The sequence below is a fragment of the Astyanax mexicanus genome, chromosome 9 (genome assembly GCF_023375975.1).
Source record: "Astyanax mexicanus isolate ESR-SI-001 chromosome 9, AstMex3_surface, whole genome shotgun sequence".
In the NCBI taxonomy this organism is placed as follows: domain Eukaryota; kingdom Metazoa; phylum Chordata; class Actinopteri; order Characiformes; family Acestrorhamphidae; genus Astyanax; species Astyanax mexicanus.
Window position 1 is genome coordinate 2,781,801 of NC_064416.1, and position 27,180 is coordinate 2,808,980.

At 37.0% G+C, this 27,180-nt stretch overlaps 1 protein-coding gene and 1 long non-coding RNA gene across 3 annotated transcripts in view; one reads left to right on the forward strand and one right to left on the reverse strand.

The window, feature by feature from the left end:
* The window catches only part of siae (sialic acid acetylesterase), a 44,880-nt gene extending 19,163 nt beyond the window's left edge, over positions 1–25,717 (forward strand). The window contains exons 1-11 of one of the 2 annotated variants that reach the window (XM_049483767.1): positions 5,997–6,069; positions 11,068–11,229; positions 12,609–12,772; positions 13,969–14,107; positions 15,305–15,479; positions 15,839–15,880; positions 16,887–16,984; positions 17,069–17,202; positions 17,887–18,038; positions 20,253–20,439; positions 21,719–25,717. In XM_049483767.1, coding sequence (XP_049339724.1) covers positions 6,012–6,069; positions 11,068–11,229; positions 12,609–12,772; positions 13,969–14,107; positions 15,305–15,479; positions 15,839–15,880; positions 16,887–16,984; positions 17,069–17,202; positions 17,887–18,038; positions 20,253–20,439; positions 21,719–21,970 — 1,563 coding nt within the window. In that variant the 5' untranslated portion in view covers positions 5,997–6,011 and the 3' untranslated portion in view covers positions 21,971–25,717. Of the gene's footprint in view, positions 1–5,996; positions 6,070–11,067; positions 11,230–12,608; positions 12,773–13,968; positions 14,108–15,304; positions 15,480–15,838; positions 15,881–16,886; positions 16,985–17,068; positions 17,203–17,886; positions 18,039–20,252; positions 20,440–21,718 lie in introns of those variants that run through there. The other variant, XM_049483766.1, reaches the window with a different exon arrangement.
* On the reverse strand, positions 1,760–2,865 carry LOC125804632 (uncharacterized). Its single transcript, XR_007440791.1, has 2 exons — positions 2,796–2,865; positions 1,760–2,543 (listed from the first exon to the last, which is right to left on the reverse strand). It is a non-coding gene; the product is annotated as an uncharacterized LOC125804632 (long non-coding RNA).
* Positions 25,718–27,180: the final 1,463 nt, after the last annotated feature.

Consider the following 27,180-nt stretch of genomic DNA (forward strand, 5'->3'; position numbering starts at 1 on the left):
ACCAGTCCGTCAGCCACTGCACCTCCTCTCTGTATGCTGACTCGTTCTTGCTGATGAGGCCAACTACAGTTGTGTCATCAGCGAACTTGATGATGTGGTTTGAGCTGTACTTTGCAGTACAGTCATGAGTCAGCAGAGTGAACAGCAGTGGATTGAGCACACAGCCCTGGGGGGCGCCGGTGCTCAGTATGGTGGTGCTGGAGGTGTTGTTTCCGATCCTGACTGATTGTCGTCTCTCAGTCCAGAACGTCCAGTTACCCAGTTACAGGGAGGAGTTCAGGCCCAGCAAGCTCAGTTTTTCGATCAGATGCTGAGGGATGATGGTGTTGAATGCTGAACTGAAGTCGATGAACAGCATTCGAACATAGCAGTCTTTGTTGTCCAGGTGGGTGAGAGCCAGGCTTTCCGTGGGTTGACTCTGAGTAGAGTTCTCCGCACATCAGCTGAGGACAGGTACAGTATCTGGTCATTTGGAGGAGGTGTGGTCTTCCTTGCGTATGTCCCAGGGACGTAATGAGTAGGGGTGGGAATCGTTTACTATCTCACGATTCGATTCGATTCCGATTTTGGGGGCCACGATTCGATTCAAAATCGATTTTTGATTCAAAACGATTTGAATTATAAAAATTTCTGCTTCTGGCTTATGAATCTTATTGAAAAAAAACCCTCCATAATATACACTGGTCCTGGAGCAAGTAATGTGTTACAAAAACAATAAAATGTGCAGGAATGTGGGTCCTCAGTGACAGAGAAATCACTGGGATATCACAATGACGTTAATGAACAATAAATAAATAATAAATAACACTGCTTTATTACCAGGCTACTAGCGGTGGTGTGTAGGTGACGCTGCTGGGCTGATGTGATGATAGCAGTGAAGCGCTAAAGTTCAGGAGCAGCTGCTGATTAACTAGTTAACTTTAAGGTCGTTGTATTTCTTCAGAAAGGGGGCAGGAGGTGGAGAAATTAATTCATATTGTCCATTCCTTAATTCCTCTGTGATGAGGAGCTGAAATTAGCTCTGATTAGCTTATTGTTATTTTTCCGTTCCGCCTTAAATGCTGCAGCCCGCTGCCACCTGTAGCGTTATTTAAGGTGGAACTGGAAAGTTAGCTAGTTAGCTAGCTAACAGTTACTGAAACTAACTACTAGCGATCTTTTTTATGCTTGTTATGAAGCATTCTGCCATAAAACATTGAAACTACACGTTAATCTAAGGTAATATAGTGCTTGTTCTGCCATCTTACCGGTGATTCTCAAACACCTACGCTCTGTGTGTGTCTGGAAGATCTCCGTTTGAAGGGACAAGCCCTATCCCCAGGGTTGCCAGGTCCAACAAAAATACCCAGCCCAAAATCAGTCTAAAACCCGCCCCTCAGAATCGATTTTGGGACATTTTAAATCGATTCTGAATCGTAGTAAATGAGAATCAAGATTCTTATGTGAATCGATTTTTTGGCACACCTCTAGTAATGAGGGTGTGTGTATTAGGGCTCTAAACCCACTATAAACACAGAGTTTGAATTAATTACACAAAAGAACCTCTTAAAAGAAAAAGGACCCTGGATTTTACCCAGAGAGTTTTAATCCACAAAGGGATCTAATTACCATACACAATCATGCCCTTAATGTCACCAATAAACACCACACACTCCAAATAACCCCTGGAACTAGCCTAGCTCAATTATTAGACTAAATGGTTCAGTATGGGAGGGAATATAGTATATACCAGTGAAATAACCCGAAGGAGACAACAAAATAAGAAAAACAAACTTTATTATAATTGTTCCCCTTAAATATAAACCCAGCTAAAATCATGCATGTTGTAGAATAAAATAGATATAGCCTTAGCTTAAGACCTTAGGCTGGAACAACAGTTCAAACAAAAAAAGAAAACAATAAACAAAATACTCAAAACAATTATAAATGTCCCAGTCTCTAAGTTGACCAACTCCCAGGCAGGCGGAACCCACTCTTCAGTCCACAGGCGTCCACGCACGGCTCTAACAGGACACAGAAAAGGCTGAACAGTAACCAGTTCCCTTTGGGCTAATCAGCTTCAATCATAGCATAGCAAGGATTAATAAAACTAAGCTGAACTTATACCAGTCACCGAGTAATACTCCTCATAAAAGCAGCTCTGCAGCCACATACACTGAATTTAACAATGCTGTTTGTACTCACACCGCTCTGGGCACAGTCTCAACTGTACCCAGAACTTTCAGCAGCTCGCCCTCAGTGTATGGCTCGACCCGACGCGCTCACAATGGCCGCCGTCGTATGCTCCGTCTCCAGCAGCCCCCAGGTCCGCTGCAGGTGCCCACTTTAGTCCGTACTCCGGCTCGTTCTCCCACGGCGTCCTCACCACGCGGCACGCCGAGTTCACCGTTGCCGCTGCTGCTTCTGGGCCTGCGCACTCCCGACTCGCGCTGCCTTCACGAGCTCCGCTTCCTGCCCGGGTGCTGTCACCGATTTCTGTCTCCCCCAATAAAAGTCCACCCTTTTAAAATAAGAGTCCAGACATTCCGCGTCCTCCCGCTGCTCTGATTGGCAAAAAAAAAAAATCAATAATTAATTGCAAGGGCAGTTTCAGCTGTTCAGGTAATTAGATGGTCTTAAGGAAGTCCGTGATAAACAAACCCAAAACACAGCACATGAATCACAGCAAATAAACAAAATCCAAAATAAACCACAATCCCAGCAAATAACAGAATTCAAAATAAATTACACAGCAATACCACATAATACACACTTATAATATAAATTAATTATATCAAATAAACTCTTTTTTTCACCCATCTAACACGTAGAAGGAGTTCAGTGCATCTGGAAGGGAGGCATCACTGTTACAAGCAGGTGGAGGTGACTTGTAGTTAGTGATGGTCTGGATGCCCTGCCACATACGCCGAGTGTCAGCAGTGTCCTGGAAGTGGGCGTGGATTTTCTTTGCGTAGGTGAGCTTTGCCTCTCTGATCCCCAGGGTGAGCTTGGCTCTAGCTGTTCTGAGGCCAGCCTTGTCCCCTGACTTAAAGGCCTTGTAGTCATCCACAGCTTCTGGTTGGGGCGGGTTGTGATGGTTTTGGAGACAGTAACATCTTCAATGCACTTGCTGATGTAGCCAGTCACTGAGTCTGTGTACTCCTCCATGGTGATGGAGTCATCAGAAGTAGCAGCTTCTCTGAACATGTCCCAGTCAGTGTGCTCAAAACAGTCCTGAAGAGCAGAGATGGCTCCTGGAGGCCAGGTTGTTGCTTGCTTCTTCTCTGATTTGGCACGTCTGATGAGCTGTCTGTATGCTGGGATGAGCATAACAGAGATGTGGTCTGAGTAGCCGTAGTGGGGGCGGGGCTCTGCTCTGTACGCACCGGCAATGTTAGAGTAAACACAATCCAGCAGGTTAGCTCAACGGGTTGGAAAGTCCACGTTCAAGAATTTCCCCTCGGGGATCAATAAAGTATCTATCTATCTATCTATCTATCTATCTATCTATCTATCTATCTATCTATCTATCTATCTATCTATCTATGTCTGCCTGTTTCTATCTATCTATCTATCTATCTATCTATCTATCTATCTATCTATCTATCTATCTATCTATCTATCTGCTGGTGAAAGCTGGGCAGCAGAGCCTTCAGGTTAATGTGATTGAAATCACCAACAACAATAAACAGTACATCGGGTGTGAGTTCTGGATTAGTTCTAATAATCAGAAAGGTTAGAAAGAGTGAGAGACAGACAGGTAGAGAGATGTGGTGTATAGGGTATGTCCTGCTGATCCTCAGTTTTCTCCCTCGTGAATCTTCAGGTAAGCTGATCTGCAGTCAGTGCTGGTCCTAATGTATTGGCAGGTTATTTTGAGGTTTTATTTTTACAGTAATTCAGTGTGTGTTTGAGTCTATTTCCTGTGTTAGTAGTTCTGTACTGCTGGTGTTTTAACAGTGTTTGTCAGTGTTATACTACATAATATACTTCATTACATTACTTAAGCAGAAATGTAGGTTATCTATACTTTACTAAAGTAATTATTTGACATTTTTTTACACAGTTATTTGAACTTTCTACTCCATGGTAAAAAATGAAAAACATGGTAAAATTGTAACAAAAAACGTGGTAAAAGTATAAAACATGTTAAGAACATGGTAAAAGGTAAAAACATGGTAGGAACATGTTAAGAACATTGTAAAAAATATAAAAACACGGTAAAAACATGGTAAGAAACTATTGAAAAAAATAAAAACATGGTAAAATTGTATAAACATGTTATAAACAGGGTAAAAAGGTAAAAACATGTTAAGAACACATAAAAAATGTAAAAATAAAACATGGTAAAAAAATGTTAAGAACATGGTAAATAGGTAAAAACATATTAAGAACATGGTAAATTTAAAAAAAAAAGTAAAAATTCAAAAAAAAATAAAGACGTAATTAAAGATAGTTAATGTACTCAGATAAGCGCAGATGCAGTATAAAGAAGTATTTATTAAATAGAGCAGATAAAAATATAAATATGGCCGCAAGCAGCAATCAGCGGGTTCAAGCACCAACTGGCACTATGGTGCCTACTAGAGCACAGGAGGGTGATTTTGATGAAAAGTATGTTTTGCAAATTAGCAAAAAATCTAAGTAGACGGAAGTGCATGGTCCAATTGGATTGTTGTAGGTATTGACCTACAAAAAATAATTTTGACTGTAGGTCTTATGGTTCTGGAGTTATTGAGAAAAATGTGAAAAAGGAATTTCCTTGTTTATAGCGCCACCACACGACCAATTGGTGCAATTTTTGTTGTCCGCCAAGATGCACTGATCCTACAACTACCTACCAAGTGTCATGTCTCTACGACTTACGGTTTAGGCTGTAGATATGCTTTTTCAGGAGAAAAAGAATAATAATAAATACAGCCGCAAGCGGCAATCAGCGGGTTCAAGCACTAACTTGCACAACGGTGTCTACTAGAGCATAGAATATTGATGTGTAAGAAGGTCTAATATAATTGGAGACACTCTGTCACATTTATAGATTATCAAAAGTCTTTCACCTGTTATTAATGATGGACAAAGGTCATTCAACATGATCAGTGCTTAAATTCACATACAAATCTGTTGAACTTTGTAGAATATTCATTAAGTGAGTTAGAATTAGTCAAAAGGCGTCTACATGTTATGTTTTTTTATCAGGAGACTTCAACCAGAATGTTCACAAAGTGGTTTTTAGATTGACATTTTTAAAATAAGCTGAAGTTTTTGACCAAACAAGTTGAAATTAACCCAAACGAGTGCATTTTCTGACATGACATGTTATTACAAAGTAGTTTTAAATCCAGTTCTGAATTAAATGGCGCTTCATCACAGTGATTTTGTACAGAAGTGTTTAACCTTGTGAGATTATTAGAGCAAATACTGCAGAGTTACAGCAATTTAGGTTAGAAATTCCAAGGATGCACAGATTGGTTGATGGCTGGACATGATAGAGTCTGTATGCAAAGTTTCAGGTTGCTAGGTTGCACGGTTGCTGAGAAACAGTGTTCCAGATTTAACTGTTGCAGTGAATGGGGCATATATCCGGAAGGACTAATTCGCAAATGGTGGCCATATTGTTTACAAATTTCAACTTTTTCTTCATGAATATTGAAGCCCTAACTAGTTGCTCTAACGAGTATTTTGATACCAAACAGGTCAAAATACCTAGGACTAGTTTGCAAAATGTTTGCAAATTAGGAAAAAATCTAAGTGGGCGAAAGTGCATGGTTCAAATTGGAAAGTTGTAGGTATGGACCCAAGGAATACAACAAAAAATAATTTTGAATGTAGGTCTTATGGTCTGGAGTTATTGAGGAAAAAGCACCTTCGGTCAGACTGAAAAATAAGGTCAGCGGGAGCAAACAACAGCCAGAGAGGAATAGCACGTACCAGAGAGAGGGACAGTCCAAAGTTCATACAGGGGGAGGCAAAAAAACAGAGGTAACCCAAAAATCAGAAACGGTAGACAGAGTGAGAGACAGACAGGTAGAGAGATGTGGTGTATAGGGTATGTCCTGCTGATCCTCAGTGTTCTCCCTCGTGGATCTTCAGGTAAGCTGATCTGCAGTCAGTGCTGGTCCTAATGTATTGGCAGGTTATTTTGAGGTTTTGTTTTTACAGTAATTCAGTCTGGCTGAGAGTGAGAGTTTATTTCCTGTGTTAGTAGTTCTGTACTACTGGTGTTTTAACAGTGTTAGTGTTCTACTACATAATACACTTCATTACATTACTTAAGCAGTAATGTAGATTATCTATACTTTACTAAAGTAATTATTTTACTTTTCTTTTACAGAATTATCTGAACTTTCTACTCCATGGTAAAAAATGAAAACATGGTAAAATTGTAAAAAAAAATAAATAAAACGTAGTAAAAATTGAAAACATGGTAAAAATGTAAAACATGTTAAGAATGTGGTAAAATTCAAAACAATTAAAGACAGTAAATGTACTCAGACAAGCGCAGATGCAGTATAAAGAAGTATTTATTAAATAGAGCTGATATAAATACAATAACGGGGTAGTCAGGGACAGTAGAGTGAGGGACAGTCCAAAGTTCATACACAGGGAGACAAAAAAACAGAGGTAATCTAAAAATCAGAAATGGTGACAGTCCAAGTAATAAACAGAGTTCCACCAATAGGGAGAAGGCAAAAATCAGAATTGAGGAATAACAGTCCAGGGAATCAAAACCAGAAGATCAAAGATAGGAATTATAGGAATACGCTTTGTAATGAGGGCTAACCTATCAATTACTCGGCAGCACAGAGTGTAAGTAAAGGGGTTTTTTATAGTGTGGGTAATCAATATTCAGGGCTTCCGGGTGGTGGCAGGTGATCAGGTGAGTGCGTGATGTCAGAGTGTGGTGTGTTGTGGGAAGTGTAGTTGGGAGACTGGAGATCATCTGCAGCGCTGAATGTGGGAGAGACAGGAACGCTTTCAGCACCAGACCTGACAGTAAAATTGTGAAAACATGATAAAACATGTTAAGAACATGATAAAATGAAATTAAAAGCATGGTAAAATTGTAAAATCGTGGTAAAAAGGTAAAACATTGTAAAATTATGAAAACATGGTAAAAACATGGTAAGAACATGTAAAAAAATAAAAGCATGGTACAATTGTAAAAAACATGGTTAATCATGGGAAAAAGAAAAAAATGGTAAGAATAGGATATGGTACAACATGGTAAAAACATGGTAGCCTAAAGTTAAACTATGAAAATATGAAAATATGAGTTTTTGAAATAAAGTGTAGGGTAATTTACCACAGCACATTGGCGTAGGAACCGGGGGGGATGGGTGGGACATGTCCCACCCAATATTAGAAATAGGTGGATTTGTCCCCCCCAAAAATGAAATCAGTTCGCTCACATCAGCCGTAATATTAATGAGGAGACAGACCGGACCAATCGGAGGAGCAGAGGCAGTTTGCTGTTGGGGAAGCCCCGCCCCCTCGCTGTGAGATTTAGCAGCGGGATCGGGCTGCAGCCGCTTCAGCTGATTTTAAAACAGATCTGGATATACGGAGATTTTTCTAACAGAAAGGTAACGATAGGCTAACCACGTAAACTGTGATGATATGTTTCTGATAACTGGTTAAAAATACACGTCTCTGAATCAGCCCACAGATTAAACCCACTGTGATTAATAAACTGCAGCTGTGAGAGTGAGTTAGTTTAACTTAAATTAATTAGATAGGGAGTCAGGGTTAAAGAAAAAAAAATATATATGTAATGTTCAACTTGACCTGTACCTGATCAGCTAATCACTATTTCATTTTCAAACTGTTTCTTAATTTAGGATTGCAGGACTTAGTGTGAGCTATAATGAACGAAAATGAATTTAACTAACTAGTTAACTAGCCAGGATTTAGTACAGTACTTTATGTTTGTAGTTTAAAGCAGTTTCTTAACCCTGATCACTGCCCTAAATCTGTGTTTTCCACCTGATCCACCTGATCAGCTAATAAACAGTCATTTACTGAGTTTACCTGTTAAAATCCTTTAGCCCCCTATGGAGCCTAAATTAATCATGTATATCCAGCAGTGTATTAGACACATCATACCACCACTTTATTAAATGCCTTTAAAGCAGAGGAAGCTCAAGAACATGCAGAACAGTGTTAATATGCAGTAGAATATGTAAGAACAGGGTTGAGAAATACTGCTGTAACATGTCTTCTGTTCATTTGTAGTTCACAGTAAGACCACATGTCCTGACTTTTATAAAAATCTCTATGAAACTTAAAGTTACATTCTTTTACATAAAAGGACACCATCTTAAGAAGAGCTCTCAGTAAAAAAAAAAATAAAAGCGCAGGAGAAAATGTAAATATATGACAGAATTGACATGCCAATACATAATAATAATAATAATAATAATAATAATAATAATAATAACCAAATCTGTTATATTATTTTAAATATTAGGTGATAACTGATAATTTTTGTTATATGTATATAATTCAGACTTCAGTAACAGTAACTGTAACGTGGAGTAACCTGTTTAGGTTGTAAAATCACCTTATAATAATAATTTACTTTTAATTTAAAGTAATTTCCACAAATGTTGTTCTAGGAAACTATAGGGTGGGCTTGGGTTCATATTGGCAAATGTGTCCCCCCCCCCAATATCAAGCCCGCTCCTACACCCTTGCCACAGCATGACTTAGATAAAACTCGGATGTGACAAATCCCAGAACATGAAAAGATGACCAATGAGTTTAAAATATTTTAAAGTTTACTGGAAAAATAGTTTCAGCATTACAGATATATATAAAAGGAACAAAAATTAATAAATATATATTAGAAAAGAGTAAAAGTAAATCAACGAGTGAACACATAGTGTAATAAAATCGTGATAGATCAACACATTCACAACCCAGAGAGAGAGAGAGAGAAAGAAACTTTTTGAGGGAAAGAGAGAGAGAGAACCCTTCCGACTTCATTCAAGCAGTTATACATTTATGCAAATGACATGTGATTGGACAGAACTTATCAATATGATTACATCAGCAGAGTCCAGTTAACAGCTTGTTGTCCAGCTCTGATGACGTGATCAGCTCCAGCCTGTCTGAGCAACAAGTTCTTATCATGGTGTTGTTCAGCTCTGTGTCCTTCATGAACGTAGCAAACAGCCCTTGTGTTCCAAACAATCCTTAAGTGTCCTAGAGTCTGTGAGAAGATGAAACAGAGGAAAAGAGAGGATGGAAAGATCTTCTGGTCTGTGTACTGTGACTTTAAGCCGTGTAGAACAGGCATACGCTGGCTATCTGAGGAGAGGTTCTAGCATTTTACTCAGAGAGCTTGTTGTCTCCTCGTTCATATGCACTGGTCCCAGAACAGCAGAAAAGCAGTGAAGCTTCTCTGCCACTCAGGGTCACGTTCTCCTCACAGCTCTCACTGTCGACGAAAACACTCTGACCTTCCTGATTCCTGAAAAAGTACAAACAACCTCCAAAGCCATTTTGATACATTTGTATCACATGATGTCATTGTGATACAGTTGAAAAGAGAGCAAAGATCATAAGGTTATTAAGTGAATTATTAAGTGAACAGTAAAACAATAACTGTATATATATATATATATATATATATATATATATGTATAAAACATTTAAGAATAAGAATGTGAAGGTGTGTTTATCTCCAATCACACCCTTCAAAAGCTTTTATAAAGGAGCAGATTGAGGAGCTTTATGGGGTGAAATCAGGGAAATATGTTACACTCCAAAAAATACAGAAGCTAAACTGAATCCAGCCCTCGGAGGAGTGGTATGTTATTGGGATAAAAAATCTCGTTGCAATATACTTTGTGAAATACGTTGAGATATAAAAGTAAGGGAAGTTTCCACAGCAAGATGCATGTCACAATGTGTTGTGATATTAAAATATAATATATGTAAAATATAGTAGTTTTTGTTTTGGCAGATTTAATTTATATTGGTTAAAAGTAAAAGTAAAACAGCAAATAGCAAAACAAATAAAAAAATGAATGCTTTTAAACAGAATTCCATTATTATCACCATATGGATATTACTGAATAACAAATACTGCTGGATAATATGGCCAAAATGTATATAAAATGATATATTTGTTAATTTGATGTCAATATTATATAATTTCGATATCGATATGAACAGTATAAAGCCAATGACTCTTGTGTAGCTTCAATAGTCTGTAGTCTATTACAATAATAGCTGAATTACTGTATGTTGCTCTGTAATCCATAAATATACCAGCTCTGCTTAAAACGCTGAAGAATTAGAAAAAATATTAAGAATTTAGATATTTGACCATCGAGAGTTTACAAATAAATTGTCAAAATATATTTTTAAAATTTTTTAAAAAATAATATTGTCCTAGTATACAAGCGCAAGTATACGAGCTGGCCTATGGCCTTTTATTATGAAGCCCACAATAGCAGATTAGCCACAACAGCAGATTAGCCACAATAACATATTAGCCACAATAGCAGATTAGCTACAATAGCAGATTAGCTACAATGGCTAACGGCCAACTGGAAATGCTAAATGTATTTCCGAGCTGAATTAATGGCTGGTTTCTGGTTTGATATCGGAATGATGTTACTTTGCTGGTTAGATATGTGTATAATTATTAATGTGTAATAATTATTAATGTATAATTATTAATGTATATTTTAATGTATATAATAGTTGTGATAAATATTGTTATCAAATTATCGTCCAGACTTTGTCACGATATTTATGGCACATTGTGATGATCATGCTGAAACATGTTATTAAATGTTATTAAAATACTGCAACATGTGACTGACAGGTGTGTTTTGTTGACCAGGTGTGTCCTGATACATTAAATGGGTTTTATTTGTGCAGACTGAGCATTTATATTTAGAGGAGTAACCAACATTAAAACCAGAGCAAAACCATTGCACAACTAACTATTAACCATAGCCAGCACACTAGTTTATGGATTACAATGTAACAGATGTCCAACAGGTAGATGATCATACTGAAACATGTTATTAAATTCTTTCATGTGTTTGTATTTTTTTTTTTCGTGTTTTCCAGGTGATGCATTTCGTTTTGCCTCCTATTATGGAGATCACATGGTCCTGCAGAAAGCTCCTGCGGGGGCGGTGCTGTGGGGATACGGTTCAAGTGGAGCTCAGGTGAAAATTTTACTGTCGGGACCCAACAGTACACAAACCATCACTACTGCTGTTAATGATGGTGAGTAAGAGTGATAAAGAGTCACTACTGTTTACTGGGGCCTAGTAAAACCTTTATCTATTAGCTTATTACTGTAGCGCTGTGCTAAGCTAACCCGCATGCACGGTGGGCGGTGGTGCGGTATCATGGTTATAACATACACTGAAAAAAGGTGTAACAACCATGTCATTGATTTAAAGTGCATTTTTATGTTGCTCTAATGAACAATTATTATTTCTGGTTTAAACCTGTTTTTCTCAGTTTGCCTGAAAGCAAATCCATTTCCTATTCAAACAATTTAAAATAAATAATTTAACTCAAATAATATTTCTACGTCATTTCAGAGGTTATGACATCATCACATCAGATCACTCCTCCTGCAGTTTTTCTGTCAGTCAGTCTCACTCTCTTCCCATTGGTTCCCGTCACCACTATTACACATGAAAGGCGTGGCCTCCCTCACCATCATTGGCTGAATGCTTGTATGCGGTGTTGTAGGCTGTAAGAGCAAGTTACTGTGTTCACAGTTAGGTTATTGCAGAGTTATACTGCTTTTCTCTGATCTTTTAAGGAATAAAAGCCTGTTTAGAAACTTTGAAAGTTTGTCCAGCTTCAATTGTTGCTTATTATTAGAATATTAAGTCTATTTGAGTTATTCTAACATCGTTTAATAGGTTTCATACTTATGACTATAGAAAATATATAAATGTATAATGCATTTTAGATGAAAAGGAAATTACAAAAAGTTTATAAAATTAACAGAATTAAAATTATTTAATTAGTTTATTCAAAGGTAAAACCATACATGGCTGTAATATAAAATAATAGGTTTTCCAGATTTAAAAAAAGTGTAAATTTATTTATCATAAATCATCTTTTTTCTTTGTTTTAAAGAGCTTTTTGGTACTTGGGGTAAATAATATATTAAATGATTTTGAATCAAAATTTTACATTCTTACTAAATCATAAATACAGTTTGATAAAAACTAATATATTTAGGTGTAACAAGTATTTTTTTTAATTTGTGTCTTTTTCTTCAGTGTACATTCCCTCCAAAAGAGGCCAATCTCTTTGTTTCTTCTGTAGACATTAAAATATGAACATGAGACAAAAGATCAAAATTTTAGCTTTTATTTACAGGTATTTACATCTGGGTCTACTACACACAGTTTAGAACCCCGATGAAAACCAGAGCAAAACCATTGTACAACTATTGACCATAGCCAGTACAGCCGTTTAGAATATCCTGAAGAAGAAAGTCGTCACTGGTGTACTAAGTAACAGATGTCGAACAGGTAGACCAAGGAGAACCACTCTCAAATGAGACTATTTTGAAATGTCATGAATGTGAACCGTTAGATCAGATTTAATGTATTTTTATTACTTTAATATATTAACAGGTATTTGGAAGGTGAGGCTTGAACCGGTGCCGGCCGGAGGTCCGTATAACCTGACCGCTATTCAGAAAGGTACTTCCTCCTCCAAGATCCTGCTCACAGATCTTCTGTTTGGAGATGTTTGGTTGTGTGGTGGTCAAAGTAACATGGCCTTCACCCTCGCTCAGGTAATTATGCAATATTATTATTTTTTTGTTTGTTTGTGAGTAATTATATATGTACAAGTGCATCATTGAAAAGTGACTTTATTATATATAATTATATAATAATATTTATTATAATACTACCATATTTGTCACACTATAAGGTGCACTTAAAATCCTTTAATTTTCTCAAAAATCGTCAGTGCATCTAATAATCCGGTGCTCCTTATGTATAAATTTTACCAGTCAGGTATTAATAATAATAATAATATATTTTATTTGTAATGCACTTTACATTTCAAAGAAATCTCAAAGTGATAAATAGCAGTAAAGCCACTCTGCTGAAGTACAGAGTTATACAGGAGTTTCAGTAAAGTTCTCCAGCACAGAGACTGGAGCAGTATTAGCATTAGCCGCTAACCTTGCTAAGCGCTAACTCTTTCATCGTTCAGAGGTGAGTATTATTGGCCTGTAGTCTGCTGCTAGCCAATCAAAAAAAATCGCTAGTGGTTAGCCGCTAATGCTAATGCTCCAGCCTTAGTGCTGGAGAAATTAAAAAATCTAAGCTTACTGTAAATAAACGGAAGCTCTTTACTCACCCAAATAAGCTCTTTACTCAGGAGAGAAATCTGTGTAGATTAACATCCAGCACTCGTTTTACTTTAAAAGAAAGTCTTTTTTTTATTACAGTTTTGTTTACTTAGATTAGCTTTTCCTAACTTACTTAGCTTTACTTAACCTGTCAAGACCTGCTGAATTAGAAGTTCCTTTCAGTGTCTTTTAAAATGTGCCTTACAATCCAGTGCACCTTATAGTGTGAAAAATACATTATATAAGACAAATTGGTACTTTTGTCAGTGTGGGCAGTGTGCCAAGTCCTGCTGGAAAATGAAATCTGCATCTCCATAAAAGTTGTTCTCAGCAGAGGGAAGCTGTGAGATATGAAGTGCTGTAAGATTTTGTGGGAAAACAAAACTGCACTGACTTTAGACTTGATAATAGAACACAGTGGATCAACACCAGCAGATATCAGACATGACTCTCCAAATCATCACTGATCATCAGTAAAGTTTACATTTCATTTAAAGTAAATGAAGGGATCAGAGTCTGGAGGAAGAGTGGAGAGACACACAGTCCAAACTGCTCGAGGTCTAGTGTGAAGTTTCCACCAATCAGTGATGGTTTAGAGAGTCAGGAATTGATTTTTGGTCTTTCTGCAGGTGTATAATGCCTCTGAGGAGCTGGCTGATGCCCCTAAGTACCCGAACGTGAGGGTTTTCCAGGCGGCCCTGGAGCAGAGCAGTGTGGAGCTGAAGGATCTGGCGGGGGTGGAGGTTCCGTGGTCTCGTCCTTCAGCAGGTACCAAACTGTACCTGCAGATCCAGACAGATAATGAGGTTTAGATGCACTTAATCTGATTTGCTCTTTTTGAATCTGTGCAGATAAAACTGATATATTTCCACAGAAAATATATATATATATTTTGTTGTACTTACATTTTCAGATTATCAGAATAACTTTATATCAGACAAATATATCCTGAGTGAATATAAATTTAAAAAGCATTTTTAAATGATGATTTCATTTATTTGGGGAAAAATATATCCAAACCAAACTAGCCCTGTGTAAAAAAAGTGTTTGCCCCCCATAATTTAACTGTGATTAATCACACTTTTTGTAAAGCTGAGTTTAATTTCACTATTAACCACAACCAGGCCTGATTACTGCCAGACCTGTAGAATCAAGAATCACTTAAATAGAAGCTGTCTGATAACATGAAGCAGATAAAGGATCTCAAACACAACACATTATTATTATACCCCCATCTGAAGAAATTTAAAAAGAGATGATAATTATTTAATGATATTATTCACTAATGGAGAAAAAAAAACATGGAACACTGGTGAACCTTCCCAGGAGTGACCGGCCGACCGAACAAAATTACTCCAAAAGGACATGAACAACTCATCCAGGAGATCCCAAAAGAACCCAGAACTACATTTAAAGGAGCATTCAGTAGGAAATAGCTACAACAGTCCAATTTCAAAACACTACAGAGAGTTGGCTGCCCCGCCCACTCCTCCCCAGACTCAAAGCTCACTCGGGTTGCCAAGTTGAGAAGGCTGAATCTACACAATCCAGTGCAAGACAAGTTCAGTAACTTCTACCATGACAAGCAATGATGAGTCATACTCTGTATAGTTAATCAGCTAATGAAAAAGTTTGGAGTGTTTTTATTGTTTGCATATTATAAACAGGCTCATGTGAACTTTATCTGTAGTTAGCTAACCTAGCTTTATGCACTGCTAGCTGTGTTAGCCTAAGCCAAGCCTGAGTTCAGTTTCACTACTAACCACAACCAGGTCTGGTTACTGAAAGACCTGTAGAATCAAGAAACATAGTTATTAGAGCATCTGTTACTGACTGATGTTCATTACAAAGAGCTGCCTTTAGTTCACTGCATTCAAGCTGAGCACAAAGGGCAGAACACTGTAGAGTACTGTATGCTGCTGCTGTGGTTTCAGACAGTGTGTGTGTTTGTGTGTGTAACTGTAGAGATACTCGGGGGAAAGGACTTCACTCATTTCTCGGCTGTGTGCTGGCTGTTCGGACGCTACCTGTACGAGACCCTGCAGTATCCTGTGGGTTTAGTGGAGTCCTGCTGGGGTGGAACACCTATAGAGACCTGGTCTTCACCCAGAGTACTGCAGAAGTGTGGACTCTTACACAGGTTACTATGCAAAATATTACAATGTATTGCGATACTGTAAGCAATGCGATATAACGATTGTTAAAATCAAATTATCATTGTATAAAGCATACTATCGTGTCTATAAAATCTGAAAAAAATGTAAGTATACTTTTTATCCAATCAGAACATATAGTACAAAACTGCTCTCTAGTAGGCGGGGCTGGAAAACACAACACTAAATGAACCACTAATAAACTTAATTCATAATTTTGTATACTGTACTGGTCAAATTAAAGCCTGTTTTTAATATTAATAACTTAATTTATTTAATTTATGATACATTAACTAAAATATGTTATATTAGTATATATATTAATTATTTATATACATTTTGTCAGGGTGACCCAGGCAGGGAGACGAGGAGGCGGACACAAGTGTAGGTAAGGGAAAAATGAATAATTTAATAAATAAATATAAATAAACAAAAACAAGAAACAAGTAAACACTTAAACATAAAACAGGGAGATACATACAAGGAACTATGGAATAAACTAAATGACTGAAAATAACCAGAAACAAACGAGAGGAACCAGAGAACTAAGACAAACAAACTAGAGAATATAATAATGATAAACAAACAGGGAATATATACAAGGAGCTAAACTAGGAATCAACACAAAGCAGGAGTATGTACAAGGAACTAGGGAACACGGAGCTAAACAAGAAACTAGAAAAGCCAAACAAGAAATAAACAAAACTAAACACTGCAGGGATATATTAACAAGGGAATAAACTAATAAACACAAGCAGGGCAATATACAAGGAACTAGGGAACACGTAAATAAACAAGAAACTAGAGATAAACAAAGGACAAGGGCTAAAGCTAAGAAAACGAGGGCTTGGCTAGGAAACACAAGAACGACAAAACAACAGAGGTTAGTGCAAAGACCAACGGAGACAAAGTGGTAGACGAGGGCTATTTAAGGAAACAGGAAACACTATAATTGGAAACACCTGGGGAAGGGGCGGAGCTACAAATGAGAAACACATGGTGGAAATCTACTGACAGGAGACACAGAGAGGCACAGGTCACGTGGGGAAGACACACAGAGACATGAGACAGGGCTAAGACATGACACATTTATATAAGTATAAATGTCCAGATTATTAAAGCATGTTTGTATGTAAAAGTTTAATTCTTAAATTTTACTAAAACCTTTTTTTAATGTCATTTAATGATATATACAAGTTGACAACAAAAATGTATATGTGTGTGACGCATGGCTGGTCGGATTTTTCATTTTAAAAGGGTGATGTAAAATTGTTTTATTGCATATCTCTGAATATTGCTCTGAATCTCTGAATATTAAACTGTTTCTGTGTTTTGTCTTCTTTTTTTTGCTTGTTTGTTTGTTTGATGTTTTTTTCCTCATTGTCTGTATGAAGTGATAGTGAGGGGTCGTTATGGAGGGATTCAGTATTATGGAACGCCATGATCCACCCTCTGCTCCCCATGACCATCAAAGGGGTGATATGGTACCAAGGTACTAATAATCCCCATGTGACAGGTTTATCTGAGGTGTAATTAAAGTGCGGGACTGACTCTGTTTGCTTTTGCTGTTCCTCAGATGAAGCTAATGCTCAGTCTAACCATGATAAATACTCCTGTACGTTTCCTGCGATGATTGACGACTGGAGGATGATGTTCCACACAGGCTCAGACAGCCAGACTGCAGCGGACTTCCCCTTCGGATTTGTTCAGGTACCACAATTATCACCATCAGCAGCCAGAGTCTGAGAGTGAGAAAGAGAGAGAGAGAGAGAGAGAGAGAGAGAGAGAGAGTAGAGTAGGTCATGCTGCTTCTGCATCAGCAGCCGGAGTCAAAGAGAGAGAGAGAGAGTATAGTAGGTCATGCTGCTGTTTCTCCATCAGCAGCCAAAGTCCAAGAGAGAGAGAGAGAGTACAGTAGGTCATGCTGCTTCTCCATCAGCAGCCAGAGTCTGAGAGAGAGAGAGTATAGTAGGTCATGCTGCTGTTTCTCCATCAGCAGCCGGAGTCAGAGAGAGAGAGAGTGAGGGTAAAGTAGTTCATGCTGCTGTTCCTCCATCAGCAGCCGGAATCCGAGAGAGAGAGAGAGAGAGAGAGAGGGTAAAGTAGGTCATTCTGCTGCTTCTCCATCAGCAGCCAGAGTCTGAGAGAGAGAGAGTGAGGGTAAAGTTAGTCATGCTGCTGTTCCTCCATCAGCAGACAGAGTCTGAGAGAGAGTAATTTAACTGTAACAAAACGTGTAATTGCAATACCTTGCACGACTGTATTACGTTTTTTTAACTGTTCCTTCCAAAAAATTCTTTTTTTTAGAAAAAGACGTATTTTTCCTCGATGAGCCCCGCCTTCTGCTCCACAGTTTCACTCATCGCTTCTTAAATGTGACTGTTCTCTCCACAGCTCTGTACCTACCGTAAACATACACACGACGGGATTCCTGAGATTCGCTGGCACCAGACTGCAGATTATGGCTACGCTCCTAACCAGAGAATGAAGAATACATTCATGGCGGTCGCTCTGGACCTACCGGATGAGCATTCGCCTTGGGGCAGGTACGGACATGTGGAACAAAAGTCAAAACACAGCAGGAATAGCATTAATACAAAAACACCAGTCAAGTACAATAGAGATAGGTAGGTGTTTAGATGTTTAGAACAGTTCTGTTTACACTAGTTAAAAGTAAAAATCCACCCCAGAGGGGGATCTGGACTACTCACCTCTGTGAGTAACTATAGGTTTAAATAGGATCTCCGCTGGATTTGGCGTTTTACTCTGAGAGACTCTAAGACTAGGTCAGTGGCTGAACTGCACTTAGCAGGGCATTAATACACATGTTGTAAAGTAACATATGACATTGCAAAGACTGTTATTAGTGTAAAAATGTCTTTATTTTAAAACGTTTCTAACCGTTGTCTGTCTCGCTGCCTCCTGGTGTCGCAGTGCTGTTAGCCAATCAGAGGACATATGTGTGCATGTATGAATATTCATGAGCAAGAGCCAAAATCCTATCACTGCAGATACTATATCATAAATACTGGATGCCAAGTGGTGTCACCAGTAGTGTTAATTTTGTTAACAAAAACTAAAACAAAAATACTCATTGCCAACCTATTTTTCATGACGAAAACTAGACAAGAACTGAATTAAAATGTATACTTAAAAACGAGAACTATGACTGTGAATGTAAGAGATGGTATACAGCCTTCACAGCATTTTACATAATATTATTAAAAAAAAGGGGTAATTCTGTGTTAAGCCTGCATGTAAGTTAGTGTTAATTTGAAATAGCTGGAACACAGGTGAACCCTCACCGTTTCTCCTGTTTAGATGTTAATTCAGTATTTATTTGCACTTTAAAGTGTTTAATATCTAGGAGGATCGTTGTGCTGTATATTATAATTATAATTTGTGTAGGTACATGCAAGGAGGTCTTTGCAAAATAACAAAACAAGTGAAATATTAAAATCATACAAATACATGACAAATTAAACTAAATATTTAAGAAATTGTTAAAATGTTTAGTTTCGGTTTACTAAAATAAATGAATAGATTGTTCACTATATTTTGATAATGAATGTGTACACACTGTATGTATATATACAGCAAAATCGTAATAATAAAAATTGTACACATCTATATAATCCTGTATTTAAATGCACTGAATCTGAAATGAGGTTCTCATCATGAATCCACACAGCAGCTCTGCAGCGATCAGGTGAATCAGGTGAATCTGACAGCAGGTCACTGTCAATTACAGCTGTAAAAAGCTCCACATCAAAGCACCAACATCAAGGCAAGAGCAGAACCTGAACAGATATCAGTTACCGTCCTGCTCATCACCGGAGAATCCACGAATCAGAGCCCGTCTCACTCAGAACTCACCCTGAAACCAGACACACCTCCACATATAGCATAGCAAATAGCATAGCACGCTCTCTAATCTGACTCAGACTGCTGGAAGATTATTACAGACAATCCGACAGCTCAGAAATACACGTTAGTGAGGTTAATGAGGCCCTGCAACCTTTACTGAACACTCCAGTCTCTATTCCAGCAGGACAGTGCTCGTCCACACGCTGCTGCTGCTGCTGCATCTCAGGAGCTTTGAGTCTTAATAACACTGCAGATACTATATACCATATCCAGCTGCTGTATCTCCACATCTACAGGTGCTGCACAGTGAAACTGAAACACCTGTCATCATTTTAGTGTGGGAGGTTTCATGGCTAAATTGGAGCAGCCTGGTGTCCAATCTTCATTAATTGCACATTGCACCAGTAAGAGCAGAGTGTGAAGGTTCAATTAGCAGGGTAAGAGCACAGTTCTGCTCTAAATATTGCAATGCACACAACATTATGGGAGACATACCAGAGTTCAAAAGAGGACAAATTGTTGGTGCACGTCTTGCTGGAGCATCTGTGACCAAGACAGCAAGTCTTTGTGATGCATCAAGAGCCACAGTATCCAGGGTAATGTCAGCATACCACCAAGAAGGACCAACTACATCCAACAGGATTAACTGTGGACGCTTTTTGTATCCAAAAAAACATAAAACCACGGCTGATCAAATCACGCAGAATTCAATGTGCACCTCAACTCTCCTGTTTCCACCAGAACTGTCCGTCACCACAATCAATTATTGTGCTCTAAAACCAGGTGTTTCAGTTTCATTCTCCAACCCAACATGCATTACATGCTACTACTGAATGTGATCTTGTCCATATATATAAAATTATGTGTGTGTATATGTATGTGTGTGTGTGCAGTATCCACCCTCGTGATAAGCAGGATGTAGCGTACAGGCTGGTGCTGGGGGCTCGAGCTGTGGCGTACGGGGAGAAGGGGGTGTCGTTTCAGGGCCCGTTCCCCACCAGCGTCCAGTTCTACAAGAACTACCTGAACATCACCTACAATCAGATGATCAGAACGTCCCCGTCCAACGATACCTTCGAGGTGAGGATTAATGAGAAACTTATGTGCATGTAAAAATTGTTAGTATGAGATTATTGTAAGATCAAGTGCCTTTTTTTAGCAATTTATATGCAGCTTGATTTAAGGCGTGTCAGTGTCTTTGCTATCATAACGACGGGAAATGTACACCTTGTGGAGCTCAAAATGCGCAAAAGGCATGTATTTATTCTCTTAATTAATCATGGGTGTGGTTAATTTTGGGCGTGACATGAAATAAACCAACCAGATTGTCACTCCTCATATTCTCTTTAAGAGTCAGGTGAGCTCTGACTTTGGTGGATTGCTATTTTAACAGCGCAACTACGCTTTTCAGCAGAGGTAACTGAACTGCTCGTTCATGCTCGTTCATGCTTTTGTCTTCATGTCTGCGTAACCAGCCTGTGTTGCCAAGATAGCGATGAACGTCTGACTGTTGGCATCTGTCTAGGTTATATTCAGTCAGTGGAGCTCCTGTGTTTTCTGTTACCAAGATAAAACTCCAGAAATGTACCTGAACACACCTCATTTCCAGAACACCACGCCCATCAGTGTAGATATATTCAGAAGATCTGCTGCTGTTTAAACCAGGCAGGAGGAAGGAGTTAAAATAGACTGTTTGCAGGGTGTAAGATAGCAATGTGCATCACAACACACAAATTAATAAATAATGAAATCAATCAATCAATCAACCTTTATTTTGACTCGAAAGTACATTGAGGGCAACTCTCTTTTTTAATGCATCCGAGCATTTACAGTTAGTTAAACAGATACAGGCTGTCTGAAAGTGGTTAGATATTGAAAAGTTAAAAGTTTAATACAATTAAAAAAACTTGTAAAATTAAGCTAAAACTAACTTTTACATAGTACAAAAAAATAATTATAATAATAAAAATAAATACATAGAAGATAATACTACTACTAATAATAATAAAATAAACTAATCAAAATAAGGTAAAAAGCAATAACGCAAAACTATTTAAAAATAATAATAATAAATAAATAAATAAAATAAAACAATAATTAATAATAATAATAAATCAATAAATAAATAATGAAAGAATGAACGAAATAAAAGTTATGAATAAATAAAAAGATTAAGTAAAACAGACACAGGCTTTCTGAAGGTGGTTAGATATTAAAATATATTAAAATGGCTGAGTGGCACCAGTGATCTGAATTTTAGAGTTTCCTGTAGTAATAAATAATGTAAAATGTATATTTTGATTATTATTGTAATTATTTTATCATAATTATTGTTATTTTTTCTTTATCTGCCCTGTAGATCTGCTGCTCTGTGTATCAGAAGCCGTGTGGTTCTGGTTCAGAGTGGTTTCCGGCTGCGCTGCAGGAGCAGGACCGGGTCAGTGATTCTGTTCTGGTATCAGTAGACGGGTGTAGCGCTGACAGCGTGGCGGCTCTGCGTTACGCCTGGAGCGACTGGCCCTGTGAGTTTAAGGACTGTCCTGTCTACAGCGCTGACTCCGCCCTACCTGCCCCGCCCTTTATTATCAACCGCTGGCCAGCGCACAGCTAACAGCGTACCTGAGGGGGTAGCGTATAATACTGCTAACTGTGTGTGTGTAAATTTTGTAAATCGGTTCAGGAATCAAGTGCAAATTGGAATCAATGATTCTAAACATTTTTATGCTTCTTTATGTGTTAATATATGAGGCTCTGATCTGGTGTAAACATAAACACAACCGCGGGGAAACTCAGAGACGACACAGAGCTCTCCTTAGACACTGGATTGTTGATTTGTTGAGGTATTCTTGAGTTATTACGCTGAGAAAACAGCAGTTGATATTTTTGCATCTGATGCTGATTGAGATCTGGTACTGGTACTAAATAAATAGGGTATTGTACCATTTTTAATGATAAAATATTGAGATACTGTTCTAGGATCAATGTTAGGTGAGCAAGTCAGAGCATCAGAGAAATCATACGGTAAATGAGGATAACATAGCAAATTTTACTTGTAACTAATAAGAGTGATTTTATAAGCAATTATAAGTAAGCCTACCAACAAAACAACAGTAATCGGCCCTTTAATCAGACATTTAAATGGCTTTTTAAAAGGTAAATAAGAGCGTTTGTTTCTCTGGGATTAAAAGTGTGAATTCAGCTGTACCTGGAAATATCTGCGATGCAAAACTGTGCTGAACTGAGGGGCACAGCTTTCAACCATGCTCACGTTTACCATTGCCATGCGGTTACCTCGTGTTTGCACATACGTGGAGCACTTTCGACCAATCAGACCTTATCTTTTTCGAACGACCCACCTCACATAGCTTTCCACAGTCATTATTCTGTGTTTCGATCCACTTGATTACTGAAAAGCAGAGGAAACCAGAAAATAAGGCCTTTAAAAGCTGGGAGACATTTAAACTTTAAAATTCCTCTGATATTTCGTGAATCGGTTCATGAATCGAGTGCAAATTGGAATCAATGATTCTAAACATTGTTTATGTGTCCATATGTTGATATGAGGCTCTGAGCTGGTGTAAACATAAACACAGGGGCAGGGAAACTCAGAGACGACACAGAGCTCTCCTCAGACACTGGATTATACTTCAGAACTAAAAACTGAGGAATAAAGCTGTAAACCAGCTACAGAAACTTACTGTGAAAGAAACTCTGAAGGAGAGATTATTATTTTCTTTTTTTACAATGAATTAATCATAGATGCTGCAATTTAGTACCTGTACTAAATAAATAGGGTATTGTACCATTTTAAATGATATATTGAGATACTTTTCTAGTATTGTTATCAAGTAGGCAAGGCAGAGCATCATAGAAAATACATCAGAGAAATCGTATGGTAAATGAGGACAACATAGCAAATTTACTAAAAATTGTACTAATAAGAGTGATAAAGCATTTAGCTTATTTTACGCATTATAAGGTGCACTTAAAATACTTTAATTTTCCCAAAAATCCTTATAATCCGGTGCTCTATTCTATAAGTCAGGTATTAAGGAGCAGTAAAGCCACTGAAGCTGCTGAAGTACAGAGTTATACAGGAGTTTCAGTTTAGCTATATAGCAGTATTAGCATTAGCTGCTAATCGCACCAAGTGCTAGCCTTTTAGTCGTACAGAGGTGAGTATTATTGGACTGTAGTCTGCTGCTAACCCTGGCTAGCACTGCTGGAGCAGCATTAGCATTACCCGCTAAACGTGCTAACCATTTGGCCATTTAGAGGTGAGTATATCGGACTGTAGTCTGTGTGACTACCGTGTTAAAACAAGCTACGTGGAACGAACCGCTAGCTAATATCGCCCTGGCTTACTGGAACACTCAGAGTTCCTCAGTGTAGCACTGTCAGGCGGCAGTTAGGGGGCATTAGCAGTTAGCTGCTAATGCTAATCTCCAGCCTTAGTGGAAATCTAAGCTTACTGTAAATAAACGGAAACACTTTACTCACCCAAATAAACAGTTTTTAGGAGAGAAATCTGTGTAGATTAACATCCAGCACTCGTTTTACTTTAAAAGAAATTGTTCCTTACTAGTGTTGTATAATGTGTGCATTGTGAATGGACAATAGACCAGAAAATAGACGTTTATTGATGGTGTGCCTTATAGTGCGAAAAATACGATATAAGTAAGCTCACTAAATGTTTTCAAACTATATTTGGACCTGCTATTCAAATTAAAAATTTAAAATTTAAAAATTAACTAAAAAAAGTCATTTTAGGTGCCGATCTATTTAAGCTGAACATTGTGTCGTAGCTAAGAAGGGACCCTACTATAATAATTTAACTCTCTATTCTAAAACAATTATATTTTTTTCACATTTTCTAAACACTTCTAAATCCTTATATTATAAAAATATAATTAGATCTCACACAAACCTTATCTTAAGGTCTTATTTGTCATTTTCCAGAGTTTTTAAGGATTGGTTTAATCTATATTTCTGCATAAATCCTATTTAACACTTTATCAGATTTTCACACAAGCCCTAAAAGCAGATAAGGAGCTCCAAATAAAATAAAATACAATATTAGACGTATTTAATTTTTTTTTTTTAATATAGCAATTTCTAAAGGGCTCGCAATTGGGATGTACAGACATTATTTTTCATAATATTTTAACATGTTTTCGCTCATTTTGCCACTTTTTAACCACTGTGTAAATGAAATAGATGTATAAATTGATGTGCCTTTTTACTTATTTTTCACTAACTAATTTATCCAGTGCAGCATCACTATATATAAAGTACCAGACAAAAGTTTGGACACATCTTCTCTTTCAGTGTTTTTATTTTATTTTATTTTATTTCCTACATAGTAAATGAATAGTGAAGTGATCTATCAGACTATGAAGGAACTTTAAAGTGTTAAACAAACCAAAATACTCTGTGGTTTCTGAGGCTGGTAACTCTGATGAACTTATCCTGTACAACAGAGGAAACTCTGTTATCTCTTCCTTTCCTGGGGTGGTAACCCTGATGAGTGCCAGTTCCATCATCCATAATGTTTTTTGATGTCTTTGTGGTAACTGCACTTACTTTCAAAAGATACTTTCCAAGTTCTTTAACACAACTGATGCTCTTAAATTTACATTAAGAGGCAAGAAATTCAAGTAATTAACTCTTGATGAGTTCAGCACAGCTGTTAACTGAAAGCCTGAATTCCAGGTGACTCTACCCTTATAAAGCTGACTGAGAAAATCCAGCAGAGATGTTCAAAACTGTGCCTATTTCAAGAATGTAAATTTCTGGTTTGTTTAACATATCTTTTTATGTTTCTCTTCGTAGTTTGGATGATTTTAGTGTTAATCTACAATACAGAACATTTTAAAATGATGAAAAAACACATTTTATTAAGGTGTGTCCAAACTTTTCACTGGTACTGTATATTTAATAATATAAATAAAATATAAAATAAATAATATATAAAATAAAATATGCTTTATTAACTGATGGATATAACAATACACAATAGGGAATTGTGTTGTTAATATTGTTAAATCTGTGAATACAGTGTTTACAGCATATTTGTGAGCTGCTCTGTTATGAATGACCAGCAGGTGGAAGTATTGCAGTATTGTATACTCTCTCACAGCAGGTAAATGGATCAAGAGGACTGAATGTTTAATCTGTTTACTGGCTGATTTTTGGGAATTTATCAGAATTGTATAATTGTGTACATAAACAGTTTAAACAGGTGTCTTAGAGAACAACAATCAGCATCGATTGCTTTAATATTTTTATTGTGCTTAAATTGTGCTTAGAGATATTTCTCTATTAATGTGCAAATGTCAATAAAGAGGTTTGATTTTTATGTTTTCTACATTTTTATTGTGTATTATTTGGGCCAATATGAGTATAAATTGTGCTTTGAGTTTAAATTTAATACTCAATAAAAATCAAGATTTACTCTGAATAACCACTTCATTACAGATATGAAGAAATAACTTTAATCTTCACCTTAAATACTTAAATATACATATTTTCTATTGTACATTTTATAATACATATATTTTTTTATATGGGTGTTTGTTCGGGTTTGCCATGTCCGCAGTACTGCTTTAAATAAATAAAGTTAAATAATTACTTTAAATGGTTAAATAAGTGCAGTCCTAGCTGAAAGTGTTGGGACCACTGAATTTTGAAATTATCATCAAAAAAGGGACATCAAAAGCTTTATAATACTTTGCTGTACTTTCAAAGGGACTGAAGACTATCAATAATATTAATTTACAGTAACTTAATATTTCTTATATTGTCTCCATAATTAAAGCTTAAATAAAAGAAGTAAAGTTTAATCTATCCAAACTGGTGCAGTAAAATATTACAGTAATTAAGATAATTTTCTTTTTTTTTTATATCAAAAATGTATATTTTAAACAGAAGAACAGTCACTGACCAACCAACTCAACCACGTTTTTATTTAAATACCAGTTGTTGCTAAAATCATGATAAAGATAAAGATTAAAAAGTGAATAAAAATAAAAAGTGATTTTAAGCTGGAAATTATTAATTACATGTAGTTTTTTTTTTGTAGTCTTTAAAATACATCAGTTTCTCTGATTTTGTTATTTATAGGTTTATGTTTGAGTAAAATGAACATTGTTGTTTTATTCTATAAACTACAGACAACATTTCTCCCAAATTCCAAATAAAAATATTCTCATTTAGAGCATTTATTTACAGAAAATGATAAATGTCTGAAATAACAAAAAAGATGCAGAGCTTTCAGATCTCAAATAATGCAAAGAAAACAAGTTCATATTCATAAAGTTTTAAGAGTTCAGAAATCAATATTTGGTGGAATAACCTAAAGCATCTTGGCATCATGTTCTCCTCCACCAGTCTTACACACTGCTTTTAGATAACTTTATGCTGCTTTACTCCTGGTGCAAAAATTCAAGCAGTTCAGTTTGGTGGTTTGATGGTTTGTGATCATCCATCTTCCTCTTGATTCTATTCCAGAGGTTTTTAATTTGTTAAAATCAAAGAAACTCATCATTTTTAAGTGCTTTCTTATTTTTTCCAGAGCTGTAAGATGAATAGTAAAAATAAATTAGACAATTGTGTTTTTTGTATGTTAAAAGGGCTTTGTTCTGATGCATTGTTCTGATGGTTCTGTTTGATGTTTGTGGTTTGGGTGTTTAAGCCTGGCCACAGTGCTGCAGGCCCGGCGGGGCCTTTAACTCCCAGAGCATCGGTTATAAAAGGGCTGAAAATGAGGCGACTGTGGTCTAGGAAGTCCCCCCTGAGTGACCACACTGGCGCAGAGGAACG